Source organism: Anser anser, assembly GCF_964211835.1.
Source record: "Anser anser genome assembly, chromosome: 15".
NCBI classification, from domain to species: Eukaryota; Metazoa; Chordata; class Aves; order Anseriformes; family Anatidae; genus Anser; species Anser anser.
Window position 1 is genome coordinate 1,348,735 of NC_139736.1, and position 20,410 is coordinate 1,369,144.

The 20,410-nt window shown below is 68.8% G+C and overlaps 1 protein-coding gene across 4 annotated transcripts in view; it reads left to right on the forward strand.

The window, feature by feature from the left end:
• Positions 1–20,410, forward strand: part of CASKIN1 (CASK interacting protein 1) — a 32,705-nt gene that overhangs the window by 6,938 nt on the left and 5,357 nt on the right. For 2 of the 4 annotated variants that reach the window (XM_083799917.1, XM_083799918.1), the window contains exons 2-18: positions 8,202–8,253; positions 10,211–10,308; positions 10,543–10,688; positions 10,817–10,912; positions 11,187–11,317; positions 11,398–11,506; positions 11,746–11,854; positions 12,007–12,101; positions 12,182–12,299; positions 13,741–13,956; positions 15,957–16,064; positions 16,199–16,317; positions 17,362–17,449; positions 19,205–19,302; positions 19,629–19,739; positions 19,829–19,930; positions 20,204–20,342. In XM_083799917.1, the coding sequence (XP_083656043.1) occupies positions 8,202–8,253; positions 10,211–10,308; positions 10,543–10,688; positions 10,817–10,912; positions 11,187–11,317; positions 11,398–11,506; positions 11,746–11,854; positions 12,007–12,101; positions 12,182–12,299; positions 13,741–13,956; positions 15,957–16,064; positions 16,199–16,317; positions 17,362–17,449; positions 19,205–19,302; positions 19,629–19,739; positions 19,829–19,930; positions 20,204–20,342 (1,935 nt within the window). The remainder of the gene's footprint in view (positions 1–8,201; positions 8,254–10,210; positions 10,309–10,542; positions 10,689–10,816; positions 10,913–11,186; positions 11,318–11,397; positions 11,507–11,745; positions 11,855–12,006; positions 12,102–12,181; positions 12,300–13,740; positions 13,957–15,956; positions 16,065–16,198; positions 16,318–17,361; positions 17,450–19,204; positions 19,303–19,628; positions 19,740–19,828; positions 19,931–20,203; positions 20,343–20,410) is intronic. The other 2 variants (XM_083799919.1, XM_083799920.1) reach the window with 1 other exon arrangement.

A 20,410-nucleotide genomic window follows, 5' to 3' on the forward strand; every position in this document is an offset into this window, starting at 1 on the left:
CAGTAAGCCCTCCCCACCTGGCTCCCCAGCCGGCTCCCTCCCAGTGCGCGCTGTGCTGGGGACACTGGGCACACTGGGAGCAGGTCCGCGAGCCCTGTCCTTGCCCCGCAGCGCTGCGAGGCCGTGAGGAGCAGCGTGCCCCTGCAGCCGGCTGCCCCGGGTGGCTGCACAGCATCCCCCGGCTGCACAGCACCACCCGGCTGCACAGCACCACCCGGCTGCACGTCCCCATGCTGCGCCCGCCTGGCCGCAGTGCTGCGGGCGTGTGGTGGGCACAGGGCGGTCAGCAGCGCTGGGGGAAGTGGACCAGGCTGCCGTGTGGACAGGGACAAATGACGGCACTCCAGGCACTGTTTAAAATAGCCCCCAGGGCCTGCTTTAGCAAGGCATGGTCTGGGAGCTCGGGTCCCAGCCCCGCAGCGGTGCGGAGTTCCCTGTTACTTATCTGGGCTCTCTGCACGCACACACAGGCACAGGCTCTGCGTATGCCAGGGAGCTCCCCAGCACTTTCCAGCAATGCCTGGGCTGCAGCTGGATTTGTGGGAGGCCAGATGATAGCAAGGGTCATTAGTTAATGATGCTCCAAGATACACAAAGATCCTGGTCCCTTTCTGCAGCCCAGCAGGGCTGGGGCTGGACCTCCTGGCACTCCTTGGCCCAGGGAAGGAGGCGAGGGACGGGGATAAGGGGGGGGAACAGGGACAGGGACAGGCAGGGCCATGTCTGCCCCGGGGTGCAGGCAAGCGGTACCAGCACCTTCCCTTCTCCGCTCCCCCAGCCCTGACCCAGGCGTGCTCGTCTGCCCCCACCCCCAGCGCGCGGCAGCCTCGCCGTGTTGGCGGTGCCTCCTTCCAGCCGGTGTGATTACTGAAAATTACCTGTTTGACATCGCCCCGGAGCTGGGAGAATAGACTTTCAATTAAGGCTCTGTGAAAACAGCACCAGCACGGATTTCAGCGGAGCCAGGGGTGGGCGTGCGGCTGGCGTGGGGCCGGCGGGGCGCTGCGGAGCCTCGTGCCCCCCCTGCGGCACGCGGTGCTGGGACCGCCACCTCGCCGCCCTGCCCGTGCTGCTGCTGCCCTCCCCACGGCCCCGGGCACACGGGGTGACAGCAGGGTGACGGCAGGGTGACAGCAGTGCCGGCGACACACGGCACCGCGCGGCAGGGGTCAGGTGAGGATATGTCCTGGTGGCGCGAGGGAGCGGGGATGCTCACGGAGCTGCTGCTGAGCGCCGCTGCTCCGGCACGGCTCTGGTGGGCACCACGGGGTCTCATGACGGGAGGATCTGAGGTTTGGCACGGCCACGGTCAAGGTGGCTGGGTCTGGCCCCAGCTGTTGAGCAGCTTGGTTCTGCACTGGGTGTCCCCCGTGCCCTCCGCCTGTCTCTCTGCGCTCCATCCTCCCCCACTGGTGCCATCCCTGCCTGCCCTGGCGGCCTGGAGGGACAGCCCGTCCTTCCTCCCTTTGGTTCTGAAAGTTTCCTTTTTATAAAAAATACAAAGGAGTCCCCGCTGCCTCTTGAAAGCTGCATTTAAGTTGCTTCATTCTGGCCCCAGGGGACAGCCCTGCGCTGCTGCAGCACCGTGACTCAGGCTGCCACGGCCTATTGATTTTGAAGTGCAGATTTCTCGGCTCCCCAGGGAAGGCTCCGCGCGACGGCCGGGGCATCCGGAGCAATCCGTGCCCGTGGCCAGGGCGGCCCCACGCTGCCCCCCGGCCTCAGCCTGGAGCCGTTTTTCCCTGGGGAGAGCCCTGCTGCACCCAGCCGCTCTGCAGCCACCGCAGCCCTCCTGCATCCGGTGCCTGGTCCCTGCCGTGCCACAGCACTGGGTTGAGCATGGGCCCCACAGCACCACGATAAGGGGAAGGAGGCACTCCCTGTGAGGGCTGTGGGTCCCTCACATGCTGGGCACGGGGCCAGCATCCCCTAAAGCACCCGGGGATTTGGAGAACAGCTTGTGACGGGCAGTGGGATCCAGCTGTGGTGAGCACTGGATGTCCAGCTGTGGCAGGCAGTTATCCAGCTGTGCTGGGCAGTTGTTGTCCAGCTGCGGCGAGCAGAGGCTGTGCCGCAGTGCTGGGCGGCTGTCACCCGGCTGTGGTGGGCGCCGAGCACCCAGCTGCAGTGGGTCCGCCCCGGCCCTGCTCCTCTTTGCCCCAGGCAACCCCTTCCTGTGCAGCCAGCACAGAGCCCTGCTTCAATCGCATCTCGCCAGCAGCCCGCGAGCTTCCCGGTGCATTATTTATACAGTCAACATTGATCAGAAGATGATAATGGCTTCATTAGCATCTCAGCATAGCGCGGGGCTCGGTGCTTGGCACGACCTTGGCTGCAGGAGTGCAGGCACGTTGCTGTCGGACAGCAGCGAGGAGCGGCTCCCCCCGGCACAGCCTGCGGTGTCCCGGACCTCGCTGGGCACATCCCCCTGTCACCTCCGCGAGTTCCCCGGGGGCACACGCGTGAGCAGAGCACGCGGCCACGCGTTCTGGCCATGCGCGTGCCCGTGGGGACCCAGTGACACAGAGCGAGTAGGACTGCTCTTGCCAGGGCTCCTCATGCAACGCGAGCTTCCAGCGCCCGTTGTTGGCGTGGCACTCGTCAGCAGGGATATAATTAAGAGCAGCTATTTTGGATGCTTCCTTTATCTGGCAGCTCACAGCGATGTCACTGCAGGATCCCCCCGCACCCTCTGAAGTTGGTGCCGTGATCTTCGGATGGGAACGTGGTGCCTGGGGGACCTGGCCAGGCTGGGGTCGGGCACACGGAGCTGTGGGCACCCTGCGGGGTCACCCCGTCGCCCCCCGGCTCATTAGCGGCTGCCGAGGCAGCGAGGCAGGGGGGGCAGCCGCGGCTTTCCCCTCATTAAGTGGCTGTTGATTTCGCGGAGGTTGGAGCCATCTGCTCGGTGCAGACTCCCGCTCCCCGCGAGCTGGCACGCCGCGGCCACCCAGCCCTGCCGGGGGGAGCGGGCCGGGGCGCCTGCGTGCCATGGGGCCGCTGCGCTCCGTGCGCTTCGGCAGCGGGGGCCTGGCCGGGAGCCCCCGGGACCCCGGCCGGGATCGATCGCTGCTGGCGCTGTGCTGGCTGTGAGTGCAGGGGGTTGGCAGGCGGGCGCGCTGACGGGAAGGGAGAGGAGCCCCCGCGCAGGGCTGTGCGCTGAGGCCCTGTGGTGCCCGGTCCTGTGCGCAGCGGGGCTGGAACAGGCAGGCGGGGGGGTCCCTCTGGCAGGCACCAGGGTGCCAGCAGCCAGGCACGGCACCGGGGGGTCCAGGCGATGCGTGGCCGGGTGCTGGGGCCCAGCAGCGTGGCTCCCCCCAGCACATCCAGCCCTGCCTGTGCATCACCCCCATCATGGGCATCCTGCCCTGTGGGAGCGTGCGGGGCCGAGAGAATGGGGCCGGGCAGGGGAGCGCGCCTCCGCCGCCGCACGCCGGGCTCTGAATTCAAGCGTGCATTTAGCTACTGCGATCCCGTCGCTTAAGTAAAGGCATTTATGGGAGTAGTAGCTGGGATTAGCTCCCCGAGGCGGTGTTTACACGCAGCAGACTCTGTTTATAGTCGGTGTCTATGGCAGATGTCTGCGTCTCTCTGTGTGCACAGCAATCTCTGGCTGGGGATGGACCGGCAGTGCCGGGGCTCGGATCCCGGAGCGGCGCAGTTCCCTCCCCTGGAGCAGCTGATCCCGTCCTGCCCTTCCTGCCAGGCACTGCCAGGCCCCTCGGGACGCTGTGGGGTGCACGCTGCTCGTGGTGGCCCAACCACCACCCGAACAGCCCCCAGGGAGCAAAGAGGGGACGTTGGGGTGCCCCAGGGACAGGGCTGGGCTCACTTGCTCTGAGCAAGGCCCCAGCGCTGGGGGTGCCACTGTCCCTCTGTGCTGCAACACGTGCCCAGGGCCCTGGCCTCCGCACCATGCGAGCAGGACAGGACAGCGCTCGGTGCCCCCGGGTGCCTGGTGCTCTCTGTCACTGCTCCGGTGGCCCTGGCAGGGAGGAGAGCCGGGGATGTGCCACGCGGGTGAGATGCCAGGGAGGCGGCAGCAGGCTCAGCGGCCGTGCAGGAGCTGTGCTCTCCTCCCCGTCTGCCCATCGCCTTTTGTGTCCGGTATTTTTAATTGGCAGTGTTCTCAGCTTCCTCTCCTCTCCCTCGTTAGATGGAATTTTCCTGGTTCTTCCATGCCGTTAATGAGCTCTCTCATGTCTCGCCCCCTCCAAGCAGGCCGCGCATCCCGTGCCGTGGCTGAGACTGCCCCGGGCTGCAAATCCGGGAGCGTGCTTGGGGCGCTCCCCAGGATGCCCACCCTGCTCCCCGGGGTGCCCATCCTGCTCCCCAGGCCCCTGGGAGCACCCGGCCGTGTTGTGCTATGCCCCGTGCCAGGGTGTGCCATCAGCCAGACCCCTGACCAGGAGCGGGGCAGCCTCTGCACCAGGCAAGCATGCTGCTTTGTTACAGGAGGGGATAACTGCAGGCCTGCGGGGCCACACGGCCACAAGGGCTTTGCTTGAGGCCCCTGGGGAGCCTTGGTGGTGTGGCCTGCACACTGCTGCTGCCTGCCCTGCCCTGCCCGGGGCTGGGACGCTGCCGGTGCAAAGCCCCCGTCCTTCAGGGGCCCCGGTGCTGGCACAGGCGCGGGGCTGGTGCTCCGCAGGTGATGGAGCTGCACCGGCTCTTGCCATCTGGGGCCGTGGCGGGGGCGGCGGGGGTGCCAGCCGCTGTCCGTGTGAGCCGTCCGTGTGAGATGTTGGTGTGAGCTGCCGGTGTGAGCCGTCCGTGTGAGATCTGTCCGTGTGAGCCATCCGCGTGAGCTCTCCGTGCTGCCGTCTGCACCTCACCACGCCACGGGGCGCATGGTGGCTCGCAGCACCCCAGGGTGCGGCACCCTGGAGGCACAGGACCACCGGCTGCTCCCCCTGTGGACACTGGTGGCCACCCGAACAAGCGGTGCCCACGTAAGGACTTCTTCCCATCAGCGTGAGCTGTACCCCGGCCATGTGTGAGGCCGAGAAGCCGCGCTGGGGCCCGAGCTCTCCGCAGCGCTGCTGAGGCGAGGCGGGTGCAGGCGGGCTCGCGGTGCGCACGGCCGCTGCCAGGGTTTTAACGAAAGTCAAACCGCTGCGCGGCTGGAAGTCACTGACTAAGCACTTGGCACGAGCATTTATTGAAGTGCTAAACAGATTTTGGCAGCAGCAGCCTCTTCTGCAGGTGCAGGGAGAAGAGTTCCTCCGCTATGGTTTATTCAGCTCGCTCGGCCGATGCCTTTTTGGCCGGAGCTGGGGGCTGCCATGGGTGCAGCCTGGGCTCTGCGTGACGCCACCCAGCCTGGGGACAGGGCTGCTGCTCTGCGTGTCCCCACAGGCAGCCCCCGGTGGGGTGGGGACAGAGGTGACACGGCAGCCGGCCTCCCCGCACTGCTGCTCCCTGCCTCCAGCCGGAGGGATGAGCTGCTGCGTCCTCGGGGAGCTGTGTCCCTGATTTGGGTTTAAAGAAGGCACTTTGGGCCTTAATAGCAGATAATTAGGAACTGCTGGCGGGGAAATTAGCCCGTGCCAGTCCCAGCTGGGATCGCAGAGTGGGTGCAGGGGGATCAGCGTAGCAGGGTGCAGCAGCCTGCGCTGCCGATCCCCAGGGGAAGCCCCTCGCCAGGAGCAGCCCGTGGGAGAGGGCAGGCACCGCGGCCCTGCTGCCGCCCGTCTGTCCATCCGTCCGTCCGTCCTGCGAGGGCAGCGAGTGGGGCCCGTCTCAGGGCCAGGGCTGAAGACTGGAGCCAGTGTTGGGCGCTGGGCCGCTCCTGCACCCGCGCCAGCGCGCTGCCTTTGTCCGCCGGCGATTTGCATGGCGGAGGGCGGCTCGGCCCCTCTCCCAGGAGCCGCTCATTGGGGCGGCAGCGGGCAGCGGAAGCGGCCCCGGGCACCTCTCCACCGGCCCTGAATGGCACCTTTGTTGGGGAGCCTGGCTGCAGCCCTGGGCTGCCAGGCACCCGCTCGGCCCCGGTGCTGAGGCCGTGCCGCCAGCAGCGCCCAGCCCTTCCCGGGGATGCTGCAGCGGGGCTGGGGCACGGGGGCTGCCGCCACCCTGGGGTCTGGCTGTGCTGACGTGGGGGGTTTTGCTGGAGGCCTTCACTAAGGTGTTAAACTGGTGTGTGCTGCCGGGGCGAGGGGGCTGCCCTGTCACAGGGGACATGGTCTGCTGCTGGCGTGGCTGCTGGGGGGGGGCTGTGTGGGGCTGTGTGGGGCTGTGTGGGGCTCGCTTGGCGGTGCCCCGTCCCTCCCCATGCCATGGGGACCCCGCGGTGCCCCTGCTCATCCCGCAGCCGCCCCATTGCCCTGCGTGCCTGGAGGAGAGGCTGGGAACCTGGCGGATGGGCGCTGCTCTTTGTTGCTATTCCGAAGACGTCCTCCTTATCTGTCACCCATCGGCACCGGGCTGCGCTGCTGTTAGCACATGTACCGCTCGTTGGGCTGTCTGCCCGCTGATGGAGCGCACGAGGGAGCCGCCGCCAGGGCACGCAGAGCCCGCTGCCTCCGCGTGGGCAGGGAGAAACTTCTCCCACAGCCCAGCACCACCCGCAGCACGTGTCCCTTCGCAGGGCCGGCTCCTGCCTGCCCCGTGGAGCCCAGCCCTGCCGGCAGCGCTCCTGGGGAGGGGGCAGGCGGCGGGGATGGAGCCCTGGAGCCCTCACGGGTCAGTGCCGGGCACGGCCCAGGCCATCGGCAGGGCTGGCAGAGCCTGGTCCCCATCTCCAGGCACCTCATCTGCATGCACCTGGCCCCGTCTGTGCCGCATGGACGGGGATTTAAAATTCAATCAGGGCTTTACGTGCTCGGAGGAGCTGTGACTGCTCAGGCACCGACTTTACTTGCTCATGGTCCCTGCTGCTGCAGTGAGACCTGCCCTGTGCTGCAGTGAGGGGACAGGGCAGGGTCTGGGGGCACCACGCTGCCCTGGGCACAGCCACCCCCAGCCCTTCTCCTGCTCCCAGCCCTCAAAGCAGGTAGGTGGGTGCCGAGAGCCCCTGGTACGCGGAGCAGAGTGCCCTGCCAGGGCTGTGGACCCTGCTGCTCGCCGCTGGCACGTGCAGATGCCCGCGGTGGGACAGCAGGAGCTGCTCGCCGCCTGCACCTGGCGGGCGTCCCGCTGCGCCCCGGTTTGCTGACGCAGCATTTTGTGCCGTGTAATTGAATATCGCGCTCAGATGCTGATAAGGAGAAGTGGAGCTCGCAGCAGGAGCCAGACCCTGGCAGCCCCAGGGCGCAAGGAACGGCTCCTCTGCTCTGCTCTCTCCTTCTCTGGCTGAAAGGGCCCCTTCCAGAGCCCTGCCTGCCATCGAGCGCCTGTCCCCCAGCGCCTGTCCCCTGCATGCTTCCAGGGAGCGGGCTGCCTGCCCCTCCTCTCCACCAGCCCTTCAGCAGCCACGTCCCGCAGGCAGGGGGACGGGGATGGGGACGTGCTGCTGCTGCCTGCAGCCAGCCTGGGGACGCGGCTCCGGGGCAGGATGCAGCTGGGTGATGTGGGGACACCCGGGGGCCTGGTGTCCCCGCTCCTCCCAGGGCTTCTGGGGGTGTTGCAGGGGCTGCAGCTCTGCTCGGCCTTTGGCCTCGCTCCTCTTCCTGCCAGGCTGCCTGCTGAGGGTGCAGGAGGCCCCGTTGCCCGCAGCAGGGCTCGGAGGTGTCCCCACATCCCCTGCTCCCAGGCACTGCGTGGGTCCCCGGCCCGTGGCTCTGCACCAGGGATGCAAGGAAAAGCACTTTCACTGAAAAGCCTGACTGGCGTTTGTGGGTAAATCTTATGTAAATCTGGCTCCGTCCGTCTTCGCTGTGCTAATTGGATTGCTCTGAGGGGCTTAATTTCCTCACGCCTTCACCGGGAGTCAGACTCGGGGCAGCGGGGCACTGGGCTGCACGGGGCAGGGCAGCAGGGCCGCAGGTGGTGTGGGGCTGGGGGCGTCACAGGGGTCCTGCAGGGTGAAGGAACACGGAAAGGAAACCCAGGAAAACCCCACGCCAGCCCTAGGGCTGCCAGCGTGCGGTGGCGGGCAGAGCAGCAGCGCTCGGTCCCCTTCACCCCTAAGCCTGGGGCTACAGCCAGCCAACCCGTGGGACAGGGGGTAAAGCCCTCCTGCAGCTGCGCCACGCTCCCTAGCACCCAGCCCCTGCCCCTCTGCTCCCTCTCTAACGGGCTTTCCCCTCTCCCTCTTCCAGAGCTCCTTGGATCCGCGAAGAGAGTCAACGTCAACTTCCAGGACACTGACGGGTGAGTGGGAGCCCTGCTCCCGGGGAGTGTGCCCTGGGGTGTGCGTGCCCTGGGGTGTGCGTGCCCTGGGGTGCAGCGAGCAGGGTGTGCGTGCCCCAGGGACGTGCACTGCAGGGTGCATCCCCAGGGGTGTGCCAGGCTCCCTGGTGCGATGCAGTGGATGTGCCGGTGCCTGTGCCCCCCACGTGTGCAGGTGGGGTTGCACGTAGCCGCTGCGGGCACCAGGGGAGGTGGGGGCTGACGGGGAGCTGAGGCGCTGCGCTCCTGCCCCTCGCCCCAGGCAGTGCCCGTGGGAGCAGCCATCCCCGCTGCCCGCCGTGCATCGGCCCCGCCAGCCCGCACGTGTGCGTGTGTGCGTGCACGGGTGGGTGCAGGCAAGCGTGCGGATGCGCAGCTGAGCGTGCGTGTGCATGCAAGCGTGTCTGTGTGGGCAAGCGTGCGTGCGGGGCCGTGGCAGCGCGTGGGCACGCTGGCCAGCACCGGGGCAGGCACATAGCGCTGGCTGCGTGGGCAGGACGGGGGCTGCGTCCCCCAGGGCCCCCCCTTGCACACTTGCACAGGGGCTGAGCATCACGGCAGGGCTGGGGGCAGCAGGGGGGAGCTGCCTGCACCCTGCCTGCAGCTTCCAGCCAGCTCGGGGGGGTCAGGAGCGGCCTTGCAGCGGGCAGTGTCCTCCTGCACAGCTGTCCCCAGTGCTGTCTCAGTCTCCCCATCTCTGCCACGTTTGCTGGTCCGCAGGCTGGCGAGCGGCATGCGGGTGTCCCCGTGCTCGCAGGGGACGCGGGGCCCTGCAGATGGCCCTGCCGTGCACGGGAGAAGCCCCCGAGGCAGCCCGGGGGCGGGTGGGGGGGCTGTGATTTGCACCATCTTGAGCCGATCTGAACGGGGCGCTGGAGCGGAAAACGCTGACATTTCCAGGCAGACGCTGGGGATCGGCCTCCTGAGCGAGCTGTCTGCTCTCATCGCAGCTCCGGTGGGGGAGCGAGCGGGGAGCCGCGGGGCCACGGTGCCCTGAGCACGCTGTCGGGTGGGGACGCGTCCCCGCTCCGCTGGGGGTCCCGGTGATGGGGGTGTGACGGGATCCCAGTCCCACCGCCCACCTTTGGGTACGGGGTCCCCAGGGGCCGGGAGGTCCTGCTGGGGCCCGCAGCCTGTTCCCCAGCTCTGGTGGCAGCAGGCAGCCCCGGGGAGGGCCCGGGGGCGCCGTGCACGACCAGGGCCTGGAGCAGCAGGGCGGTGGGCGCGAGCGCAGCCGTGCGGAGGATGCCGCTGCCGCGAGAAGCAAGTAGGTCAGCTCCTGCCGGGAGCCTCCCGGCTTGGCGGCGCTGTGTGGAAGCAGAGCAGGGTGCAGCGCAGCGGGGCGAGGGGCTTTCCCAGCCCCCCCGGGGGGGTTGGTACGGGGCAGGGGCACCGCGGCCATCTGGCGGCCTGCCCCCCACCCCCCACCCCGCACCGGTGCCCACAGTCACATCGCCTGGGCCAGGCTGGGGGAAGTGGGTCAGCAGGGGGGGCACCTCACTGGCACCAGCCCCCCGATGCCTGCCCCTTCCCCAGCGGTGCCTGGCCCCTTGCCTCGAGCCCTTTGGGCTCGCAGCAGCCGCAGGGAAGTGCCTCGGGTGCTTGGGTCTTGCTCCAGCACCCCGCAAACCAGCCCCACCAGCCCCCGCTCCTGTGGTGCACGTTCCCGTGGTTTCCCCCGATGGCCACGGCCGTGTCCCACCACACCAGGCCGCGAGCCTGTCCTGGGGCTGCGGCACCCCTGGAGAAGCTAAATAAAGCTAAACAATGCTGAGCAAAGCTAAATAAAGCGGCTCAGCTGAGGCTCTTTGAGTGCCTGCAGGCGGCACAGCACCAGGGCCCGCATGCATGGCGGGAGACAGCGTGGGCACCCTGGGGTGCTGCAGGGGGTGCAGGCTGGAGGGGGCCACAGCCCCCTGACGCTGCGACCTGTCCCCAGATTCTCTGCCCTGCACCATGCGGCGCTCAACGGGAACACCGAGCTCATCTCGCTGCTGCTGGAGGCACAGGCTGCGGTGGACATCAAGGACAACAAAGGCGAGTGCCCGGGGCCGCGGCACCCCGAGGCCGGTGTGCGGGGCAGAGCGAGCGCTGGGTGCCCTGTGCCTGGCTGCCGGCGCACCGGGGTGGGAGGTGAGGGAGGCCCCTTGCTGGGACGTGGGGGCTGCATCCCCGCGGGGTCCTGGCCGGTGCCCCCGGCCCTGCGCCCCTTGGCAGGCCGTGTCCAGGGGAGTTACGTGCTCACTGCCTGCTCGTCCTGCCCGCCCGCAGGCATGCGGCCCCTGCACTACGCGGCTTGGCAAGGCAAGAAGGAGCCCATGAAAATGGTGCTGAAGGCAGGGTCCTCCGTGAACATCCCGTCGGACGAGGGACAGATCCCCCTGCACCTGGCGGCACAGCACGGGCACTACGACGTGGTACAGCGGGGCCGCGGTGGGGCGCAGGGGGTGGCACTGGGGCGCAGGGGGTGGCGGTGGGGCCGTGCCACCCCCCCCTGCCCCTGCTCGTGCCCTGCCCTCACCGTGCTCGGCTCCCTCCCCCGCAGTCCGAGATGCTGCTGCAGCACCAGTCCAACCCCTGCATCATGGACAATTCGGGGAAGACGCCGTTGGACTTGGCGTGCGAGTTTGGCCGGGTCGGGGTAAGTCCCTGCAGTGCTGGGCCCCCTAAAGGCAGGTCGGGGAGTGGGGGTCCTCAGCAAGGCCCTTGGGGTGAGGGGCACCTGGGGGTGGGCACAGGGCAGCCGCAGGGAGGGCAGCAGGGGGACACCTCCTGCTCCCACGTCCCATGGGGTGACCGGGCGCTGGGCACCCCTGTCCCGGAGCAGGGAGGGCGTCTCTGCGTGGGGCCCCGCAGCCCCGGCAGGCGGCTGAGCCGTCTTTGCAGCCCTGCTCCGTCTGTGTTTGCTGATCCAGGTGGTCCAACTGCTCCTGAACAGCAACATGTGCGCGGCGCTGCTGGAGCCCAAGCCGGGGGACACCACCGACCCCAACGGCACCAGCCCCTTGCACCTCGCGGCCAAGAACGGCCACATCGACATCATCCGGTGGGTGCCCAGGGGCGTGGGGAGCGGGGACAGCACCGGTCCCATGCCCCCTCCCTGCTGACCCCTCCGTGTGCCCGCAGGCTCCTGCTGCAAGCTGGCATCGACATCAACCGGCAAACCAAGGCAGGCACGGCCCTGCACGAGGCGGCCCTGTGCGGCAAGACCGATGTGGTGCGGCTTCTGCTGGATGTAAGGGCCCCCCGACACCCCCAGCACAGGGAGGGGACATGGGAAGGGAGCAGTCCCATGGCTGGGGGCTGCAGAGCAGCCTGTGCACCTCCTGGGGAGCGGGGACAGGGTCCCGGGGGCCAGGGCGGCCCCACGGCAGCGAGCTGTGCCCGTGGGGCTGGGCAGCACGGCCCCCTCTGTCCGATGGCCCAGAGGGGGGGGGCGCAGCCTCATCCCGAGCCCTCTCCGTGCCGTTGCAGAGCGGGATCAACGCCCACGTCAGGAACACGTACAACCAGACGGCTCTGGACATCGTCAACCAGTTCACCACCAGCCAGGCCAGCAAGGAGATCAAGCAGATGCTGCGGGGTAGGGGCGGCGGGGCTGCCGGGCGGGCACCCGGGCTCGGGACGTCACCCAGCAGAGAGCCCCCAGCCCCCTGGGGCTGGGACGTCGGGGGGCGCTGGGTGACCCCCCCCTTGGGGCTGGGCGCCCGGCGACGCTGCCCTCTGTCCCCGCAGACGCCTCCGCCGCTCTGCAGGTGCGGGCAGTCAAGGATTACTGCAACAACTACGACCTGACCAGCCTCAACGTCAAAGCCGGAGACGTCATCACCGTGAGTGCGGCTGTGGGGCCGGGGGGGGCCGTACTCGGGGGGGGGGCCCAGCCCCTGCCCTGACCCTGAGCTGCCCGCAGGTGCTGGAGCAGCACGCAGACGGGCGCTGGAAAGGCTGCATACACGACAACCGGACCGGCAACGACCGCGTGGGCTACTTCCCCTCCAGCCTCGTCGAGGCCATAAGCAAGCGAACAGGCAAATACTCCCCCGCCTCTACCTTCCACGGGCTGCTCCCAAACTCGTGTCCCCAGGCGCGGCCCAGCCCTGGGGACCCCCATTTCGGTCTGGCGGTGCCTGGGGTCTCAGGGGGGCGAGGTGCAGCTGGTGAAGCCTGGTTGGGGCGATGCCCCCATGGTGCATGTGAGGTCGGTGTCCCTGTCGCGCAGGGACGTTGAGTGCCGGGTCGGTGCCCCTGTTGTGCGTCTCCGTTGCGCAGGGACGGTGTCGTGTAGGTTCGGTGCCCCTGTCGTGTGTGGGGTCAGTGCCTGGGGGGTCGGTGCCGGCAGCCCAGGGGTGCCAGGTGGGCAGCGTTGGTGCATGCGGATCGCCGGGGGGGTCATGGCTGTTGGGAGGAGCTGGTGCTCAGTGTCCAAGCAGGGACAGTGCCGGCAGCCTCACGTGGGGCTGGGCACCAGTGCCAGGGTCCTGGTGCTGCCCCACGGGGACCTCTCCATAGCCAGGGACCGTCCTAGGGAGAGGACCCTCCTCTCCTGCCCTGCAGTTCCCTGTCCCCATGCCTGTCCCTGTCCCCGTACCCGCAGGACGCGCGCTCCCCCGGGCTGGCCCACGGCGGTGCCTGCTGCTGGGAGCAGTGCGGCGGGGCCGGCACAGCACCGATGTGTTCAAAGGCACCGCATCGACCGGCGTGCTTGCGGCCCCGCGTGACGCCGGGGTGCCGCGGGGCGCAGGCAGGAGGCGGCAGCGTTTCGGTGGGGTCTGCGGGGAGCGGAGCCTTGCGAGCCTGCAGCGGCTGTGGGGCTGCGGGGCTATGGAGCCGCCCTCTGCCTGGGAGCGGGTTGCGTGCCGGTGTTTCGGGGACGAGGTCCGGGTCTCCTGGCCTGCAGCTGGCCCTGCCACGGTGGTGTTTCCAGGGTCCTGGATCTTGGAGCAATCCCAGCAGCCGAGCGCAGCCCCACGCAGCACCGGGGCACAGGCACGGGCTGCTCCAGGGCTCGGCCAGCCGGGCACGGTGATGCTGCCCTCGCAACCCCAGCCCCGGCTCTGCCCACAGCCCTGCTCCTCCCGAGATGGCCCCGCAGGCAGCAGGACCCGGAGCCCCCTGGCTCCAGGAGCACTCGGCGATGCCGCTGCCTCGAGCGCAGGGCTGCCCCGTGCCTGTCCCTGGCCATGGGACAACAGCGGGTCCGTGGGATGTGCCCCCAGGCCGTACCCTGCCGCTGTGCTGGGCCACGTACTGAGCTCCCGCTGCTGCTCTTTGGCTCAGCTCCTCCTTGGTTAGGTCTCGGTTCTGGCTTCTCCACGTCTCTTTGGTTGCTTCTTTTGTTTGCTGCTTTTTTATTTTCATTATTTTTTTCTTTCTTTTTTTTCTTTCTTTTTTTTTTTTTTTGGTGGTGCTGAACGTGTCTCTGTTATTTTTATTCTTTTCATTTTGTCTCTTGTTATGTTTTATTATCAGGTTCATGGGAGACTGTAACAATCCCCCAACAGTACCAAAAGATCCCGCTCCCGGCTTACGGGGCTGCTGTGCTAAACGGTGACGCCTCGTCCCATCCGTTCCATTCCCTGCCTCCACCTCCACCTCCACCACCACATTCCCATCAGACTCTTTTCAGTTCCTTTGGCTATCACAGGCTCTCCCCTAGCAGTGCCGACGAGCCGCGTTACGGACAAGGTAGTTCACCACTCGCTTCATTCTCGGTGGATTTCGTTCTTTTCCTTTGAAGTGTGGTTCTATTCTTTTCTTTCCGCTCGGCTCCTGTCCCCCGTGCCTTGGTGCCTGCCGTGTGTCTGCACGCGGCTGCGTGCGTGTCTGCAGGCGTGTGCACGTGCGTGCGTGTGCATGCAGGTGTGTGCAGGTGCGCGTGCGTGTGCATGCAGGTGTGTGCATGTGTGTGTGTGCATGCGGGCGGACGTGTGTGTGCGGTGTGTGCGGGTGTGTGCCCGCGTGCATGCAGACCCACCCCTCCACCACCCACCCCTCCCGGCACAGCCGTAGCCCCGCTGTGCCCATGGCCCCACAGCGGGCACATCCTGCTGCCCCGGGTGTCCCCGGCTGCACAGGCAGCTCTGGAGGCAGCGCTGAGCACACAGCCTGCAGCATCCATAGGGAGCCCCCAAAATGCTCTCCAGGCGCTGTGCCGGGGCCGCGGGGCCGTGCTCGTGGGGCTGGCTGGGAGGTGTGCCCCTGCCCTGGGCAGCTCAGCTCCTGGTGGGTGTCTGAGCTTGCAGGGCCGGGGCTGTGCGCTCGGAGCAGGGAAGGGCTCAGCAGCAGGAGCATTTCCCGGGGGATGCTCTCAGGACCAGCTCCGTGCAGGCAGTGCCCAGCTGCAGCCTGGGCACTGTCCCCGTGGCACAGGCAGGTGACAGGCGCTGTTGGTCGGGTGACGGCACTGGTGGTGCCCGTACTGGGACCGCCGGGAGGGCAGCTCCGTGCCCAGGGCTCCCCAGGGCAGCAGCCTGTGTGCGCTGCCGGCTCTTTGGGGGTTGGGGTGCTCGCACAAGCCAAGGCAGCACGCGCGTTGTGTTGGAGGAGCACTGGGCTGGCCACGCTCGTGGCTTCCCGGAGCGACGGGGACGAGGGCGCAGTGCTGCTCCCGAGCTTTCCTCTCCAGGTCGGGTGGTGCTGAGCCCCACAGCCACCCAGGCACAGCGGGCTCCTCGCTGGCTGCGGCACGCAGCGTGGGCACGGCCCAGCCTGACAGCAACGTGCCCGTTGGCTTCCTGCTCACGCTTCTGCAGGGAATTTATCACCTTGCACCATCTGCCCTGCACTGCAGCCCGGCCGTGCGCTGGGCCAGAGGTTTAATGAATGAGAGTGGCTGCAGCAGCGGCGGGGAGGAAGGCGCAGCGCCCGGCACAGCGTAGCCGGGGGCTGTGGCAGAGCCCGTGGGGCTGTTCTCCATCACCGTCCGATGCTGTTCTGGACCCCGGTCTCACCGCAGGGGGTCAGCCCGGGTCCCATCCAGCGCTGGGACCCCCCGGCTGTCCCCAGTGTGAGCGGGACCTGGCGGGGCCGGGGCAGCGGGGAGGAGCGCATTGCTGGTGGAGCGGCGCTTCTGGGGTGGTCCTGAAGCTGCACCTGCGTGGGGGCCGGGTCCCCTCGCCCGCAGCTGTGTCACCCTTGTCACTGGCTGCCCTGGGGAACCCTGGGGAGCTTGGGGTGCACAGCACCCTGGTGCCTGGCTGCACGCAGTGTCCTCCACACAATGCGTGATGGTGGCCACAGTGGGATAGCAGAGCCACCTCAGCCGGGGACAGGGGGTGCCCAGCTCCCTCCTGTCCCCCACGGTGGTTCATGTCCCCATGTTGCTCTGCATGGGGACAGCACAGCTCTTTCCCCCTCCCACACTGAGCTGGACCACTGGGACACCCCCTGCACGGGTCTGTCCCTGACTGGTGACAGGGACGGGGTGCCCTGCAGGACAGGGTCCTGGCGACAGCCGCTTGTCCTCCCTGTCACCCTGTGCTGGCTGCTCGGGGAGGTTGGGAACCAAGGGCAGTGCTGCTCCCCCTCCGGGCATCCCCCGAAAACCTTTGACTGTTTTCTTCCCTGCATATGGTGCTGAGGGACCTGGGGCCGGGACTCGCCTCTCCCCATGCCACCCTGACGCGAGCCCCAGCGTGCAGGGGCCGCACACACCTGATGGCCGCTCTCTCTGCTCTGCCACCAAGGGTCCCGGGGGGCCGACATGAGCCCGTCCCACCTTTCCCCGTCGCAGGGCGGATTGGCCGCGCCGGCTCCCACCGAGGAGATCTGGGTGCTGCGGAAACCCTTCGCAGGTACGGCGGGCACGTGCTGCCAGCTCCCTCCCTGTCCCCAGGGCAGCATGTGCCAGGGCACGGCGTGACACCGCGGTGTCCCCCTGCCTGGCTGTGTGCTCGGGGCCCTGACGGCTTCTCCTTTCCATGCGCAGGTGGCGACCGCAGCAGCCTGGGCAGCACGGGCAGTGTGGCCTCGGCTCGCAGCTCGGGGAGCGGGCAGAGTGCGGGCAGCGGGGCGCACGCCCTGCACGCCGGCTCCGAGGGCGTCAAGGTAAGGCTGGGCCCGGGGTGGGGGCTCCAGGGGGCACTCGGCTCCGGCATCGGCACCTGCTCGGGGGCAGGACTCGGCTCCTTTGGCAGCCGTGACCCCATCCTGAGCAATGCCCACGAGTCCGTGCTCAGATTAATGCTCAGCCCGGTGCTGCAAGGTGCTGCTGGCACCCGGCGTGACCGGTCAGCGGCGTGTCCCCTCCCTGCCGGCCTCGGCTGCTGGCTGAGCTCAGCCCCCGGCACCTGTGCAGTGTGTGGCCCCGGCCGGAGGCGTGCGTCTCTGCTGCCTCTCTGAGGCTGCGTCTGCACTGCGCACTGCACTGCTCGCTGCGCACTGCCGCCCGCCCGCCCGCTGCAGCTACGCGCTGCACGCTGCCATCCGCCTGCTGCACGCTGCTGCGCCGGGCACTGCTGCCCACTGCACGTCACGCACTGCACTTTGCACGGTGCGCACTGCACATTACACACCGCACGGTGCGCATTACACACCGCATGGTGCGCATTACACACCGCACGGTGCACATTACACACTGCACATCCCACCCTGCTCACTGCACGCTGCATGCTGCTCTCTGCACGTAGCTCACTGCCCCCTGCCCTCTGTGCGCTGCCCACCGCAGCCCCTGCCCACGACGTCCCGTCCCGAGGAGCCCCACGAGCCCTCCTCCCCACAGCCGTGCCCGCGTGATGCCAGAGCCGGCCGGGCGCCGAGCTCTGCGTGTCCCCGTGCCCCCGCGCCAGGCCCTGTGCCGACGGCCACCACGGCACCGCCGTGCAGACGGGGGGGCCACGCTGGCAGCCTGCTCCGGGCGTGCGTCAGGCTGGATTCGGGGTGCCGCGGCGCTGCAGGCTCCCGCCGCCCGCGAGGCACCATCTGTGCTGCGAGCGCTGCTCCCGCTCTCCCCGCCGCAGCCCAAACCCGCTGCGCCCCTCCCTGCAGCACCCGCAGCGCCCGCCGCGCGCACCCCCCGAGCCCGCCGCCCCCCCCGGGCGCCCGCTCGCCTCACTCCTGCCTGCTCTCCCCCCTTCCCGGGGTGTTTTTCAGCTGCTGGCAACGGTCCTTTCCCAGAAGGCTTCTGCGCAAGATGCTGCCGTGGGCGATGGGCCGGCCAAGGCGCAGGACATCCCCGCAGGTGCGTGCCGCCGGCCGCCCGGCTGCTGGGAGCAGGAGGAGCCCTGGCCCCGCCGCGGGCTTGCCGTGGATTGAGTGATTTGTCTTTTTTTTTATTGCCACGGCGCCCGGCGCAAGAAGAAAACGTGTGGGTAAAAAATGACTCTCTCGCCTTTCGGCTGCTGCCAGGCCTTCTCCTGCCTCGGTTAGTGGGGGCACCGCGGGGGGGGCGGCGCGGGCGGGCGGCGGGGGCGAAAGAGCTCCCCGGCCCCTTCCAACCCCGGGCCCCCCGCCGCCGCCTCGCCGCCCGGGGGGCTCGGCCGGGGGCTGCCCACGCCACGGGGGAGGCACGTGGGGGGCGCAGGTGGGAGCCGCGCAGGCGGGGGGCCGACGGGCAGGGGGTGCCCGGGCTGCGGAGCGGTGCGCGGGGGGACGCAAACCTCTGGGGAGGGGGCGCAGGCATCGCGGGGGGCTGCGTGCAGCGGGGGGGGGGGGTGCAGACGCCGGGGGGGGACGCGCACGTGGGGAAGGTGCCCACGCGAGGGGGGTGCAGACGCGAGGGGGAGGCACATGGCAGAGGGATGCACATGTGAGGCGGCTGCCCACGCACGGGGGGTGCGGGCGCCAGGGGGTGCGTGCACAAGGGGGATGCGCACACACGGGGGGGGGGGGGGGGGGGGGGGCACGCACACACACACACACACACACACACGGGGGGGGGGGCACGCACAGGCACAGACACACACGGAGGTTGCACATGCAGCTGCGCTGCAGGTGCCAGAGGGATGCACGCACACACACACACACACACACACACACACACACAGACACAAGCAAGGAGGCTGCTCACACACAGTGCGGGGACACAGGCGAGGAGGACGCGCTTGCCAGCAGGGGGAAGGGGAGGCTGTTGTTGATCCAGATTCGAGATACGAGGCAGAGATTTCTGGGCAGTCCTTTCCACCCGCAGGGCTGGTGAAGGCCGCCATCCGTAGGATGGGAGCACTGGGGATGCCGGGGTTGTTTCTGCTGGGGCCCTGGGGGCAAGGCAGCCTGTGCCAGCCTGCTGTCCCCGGTGGGGGCTCCTCGCTGCAGTGAGGCTGAGCCCAGTCCTGGGCCGGTGGCAGGGTCAGAGGAGCGGGCACGGATGGCTTTGGGCAGCAGGACCCCTCAGGCTGCTCCTGGGGCATGTGGAGAGCCAAGGAGACCAGCTCTAGAGGGGGAGCCGGCTCCTGCTGGGTCCCTCAGCTCCTGGCTGTGCTCAGCAGAGGGCATTGCAGCTCCCCGGCCCTGAGCCCCCGGGCTGGGCTGGGGCTCTTCTGGCTCTGGGCCACGCAGGTGAGCACCGTCCCCTCGCTGCCCCAGCGATGCCCCGGCACCAGGAGCTGTGTGCACCGTGGCACGGGGCCAGGGAGGGTCCGGGAGAACCCAGTGCAAATGCAGCCACCGCTGTAAGGTTGGGGACAGCCCGGCTGCCAGCCCTGCTGGGCGTCAGCGCTGCGGGGTTGTGACCGTCCTGGGGAGCAGAGCCTGGGTAAGGGCACCTGGGGTGTGCTGCTGGGCCCGGGGCTCTGTGGGCTCAGAGCTGGCTCTCCTCTGCCTGCCCCGGCCCCACCGCCCCGGGGACGTGACTGTGCCACCCTGCTTTGCTCCCCTTCCTGCCCAGCCAGCGCCCGGGGGCTGCGGCACAGGGCAGTGGTGGGGAGGGCCTGGCCGAGACCCCAGCCCCACGAGGCTGCACAGCCCTGGCCCCCGCTGACCACCGCCTCCCTGGCAGGCTCCTCCCGGTCGCAGAGTGTGGCCAGCTCCCCCTATGCCCCCCAGCCGGCCGCCGAGCAGCAGCTGAAGAAGATGGAGCCACCTTCGGAGGGGAAGGTGAGCAGGGAGCACTGGGGGCGGTGACGGGGGACACAGGCAGGGCCACCCCTGCACCCGCAGCTGTGGGCGTCTCGGCAGAGCCATGCCACAGCCACCGAGGCTGGCACAGCTCTGGGTGCTGGATCTGGGTGCTGGCCGCGATGCCGTGCCCATGGGGTGCCCTGAGCCCTGGGGCCCCTCTGCAGTGCCAGCTCTGAGCCTCCGCCAGCCCGCAGCTGGGTGTGGGCACAGCTCGCAGGGCGCACAGGGGCCGTGCCAAGGACAGGGGCAGTGGGTCCCTTTCCCTAGGGCTGCCCCGAACCATGCTGTCCCTCTTGCTCCAGAGCTCAGAGGCCGTGTACCAGTGGTTGTGCAAGTTCCAGCTGCAGCTCTACGCACCCAACTTCATCAACGCCGGCTACGACATCACCACCATCAGCCGGATGACACCGGAGGTGAGGCTGTGGGGGCACCGGGACTGGCCACCGGCACCGGGAGGGGGACGTGGCCAGTGCGGGGTGATGCTGACCCCTTTCTGCCCCAGGACCTCACAGCCATCGGTGTCACCAAGCCGGGACACAGGAAGAAAATCGCCTCCGAGATCAACAGCCTCAACATCCCCGAGTGGCTGCCGGAGTACAAGCCGGTAAGGGCGGCGTGGGGCCGGGCGCGCTGATGCTACATCCAGAGCGGTGCTGGGACCGAGCCGTGCTGGGATCCCTGCAGCACGTCCCCTGTGCCCCGTCCCTCTGGGTGTGACACCACATGTGCCCTGACACTGCCCCACCAGCTGGGGGGCTTGCAGAGCACAGAGATGTCCCCCGTTGGCTTGGGGACACTCCCATGGCAGGGGCACCGTGCGTGCTGGGGGCCGGACCTCGGTGCAAGCTGGCGCTGAGCCGTGTCCCACACCCCCTAGGCCAACCTGGCCCTGTGGCTCTCCATGATCGGCCTGTCCCAGTACTACAAGTTGCTGGTGGAGAACGGCTATGAGAACATCGACTTCATCACCGACATCACCTGGGAGGACCTGCAGGAGATCGGCATCACCAAGCTGGGTAAGGTCCTGTGCCACGGCACCGCGGCAGCCCCGGCCCCCTTGCCACGGCACTGATGCCGTGTGCCG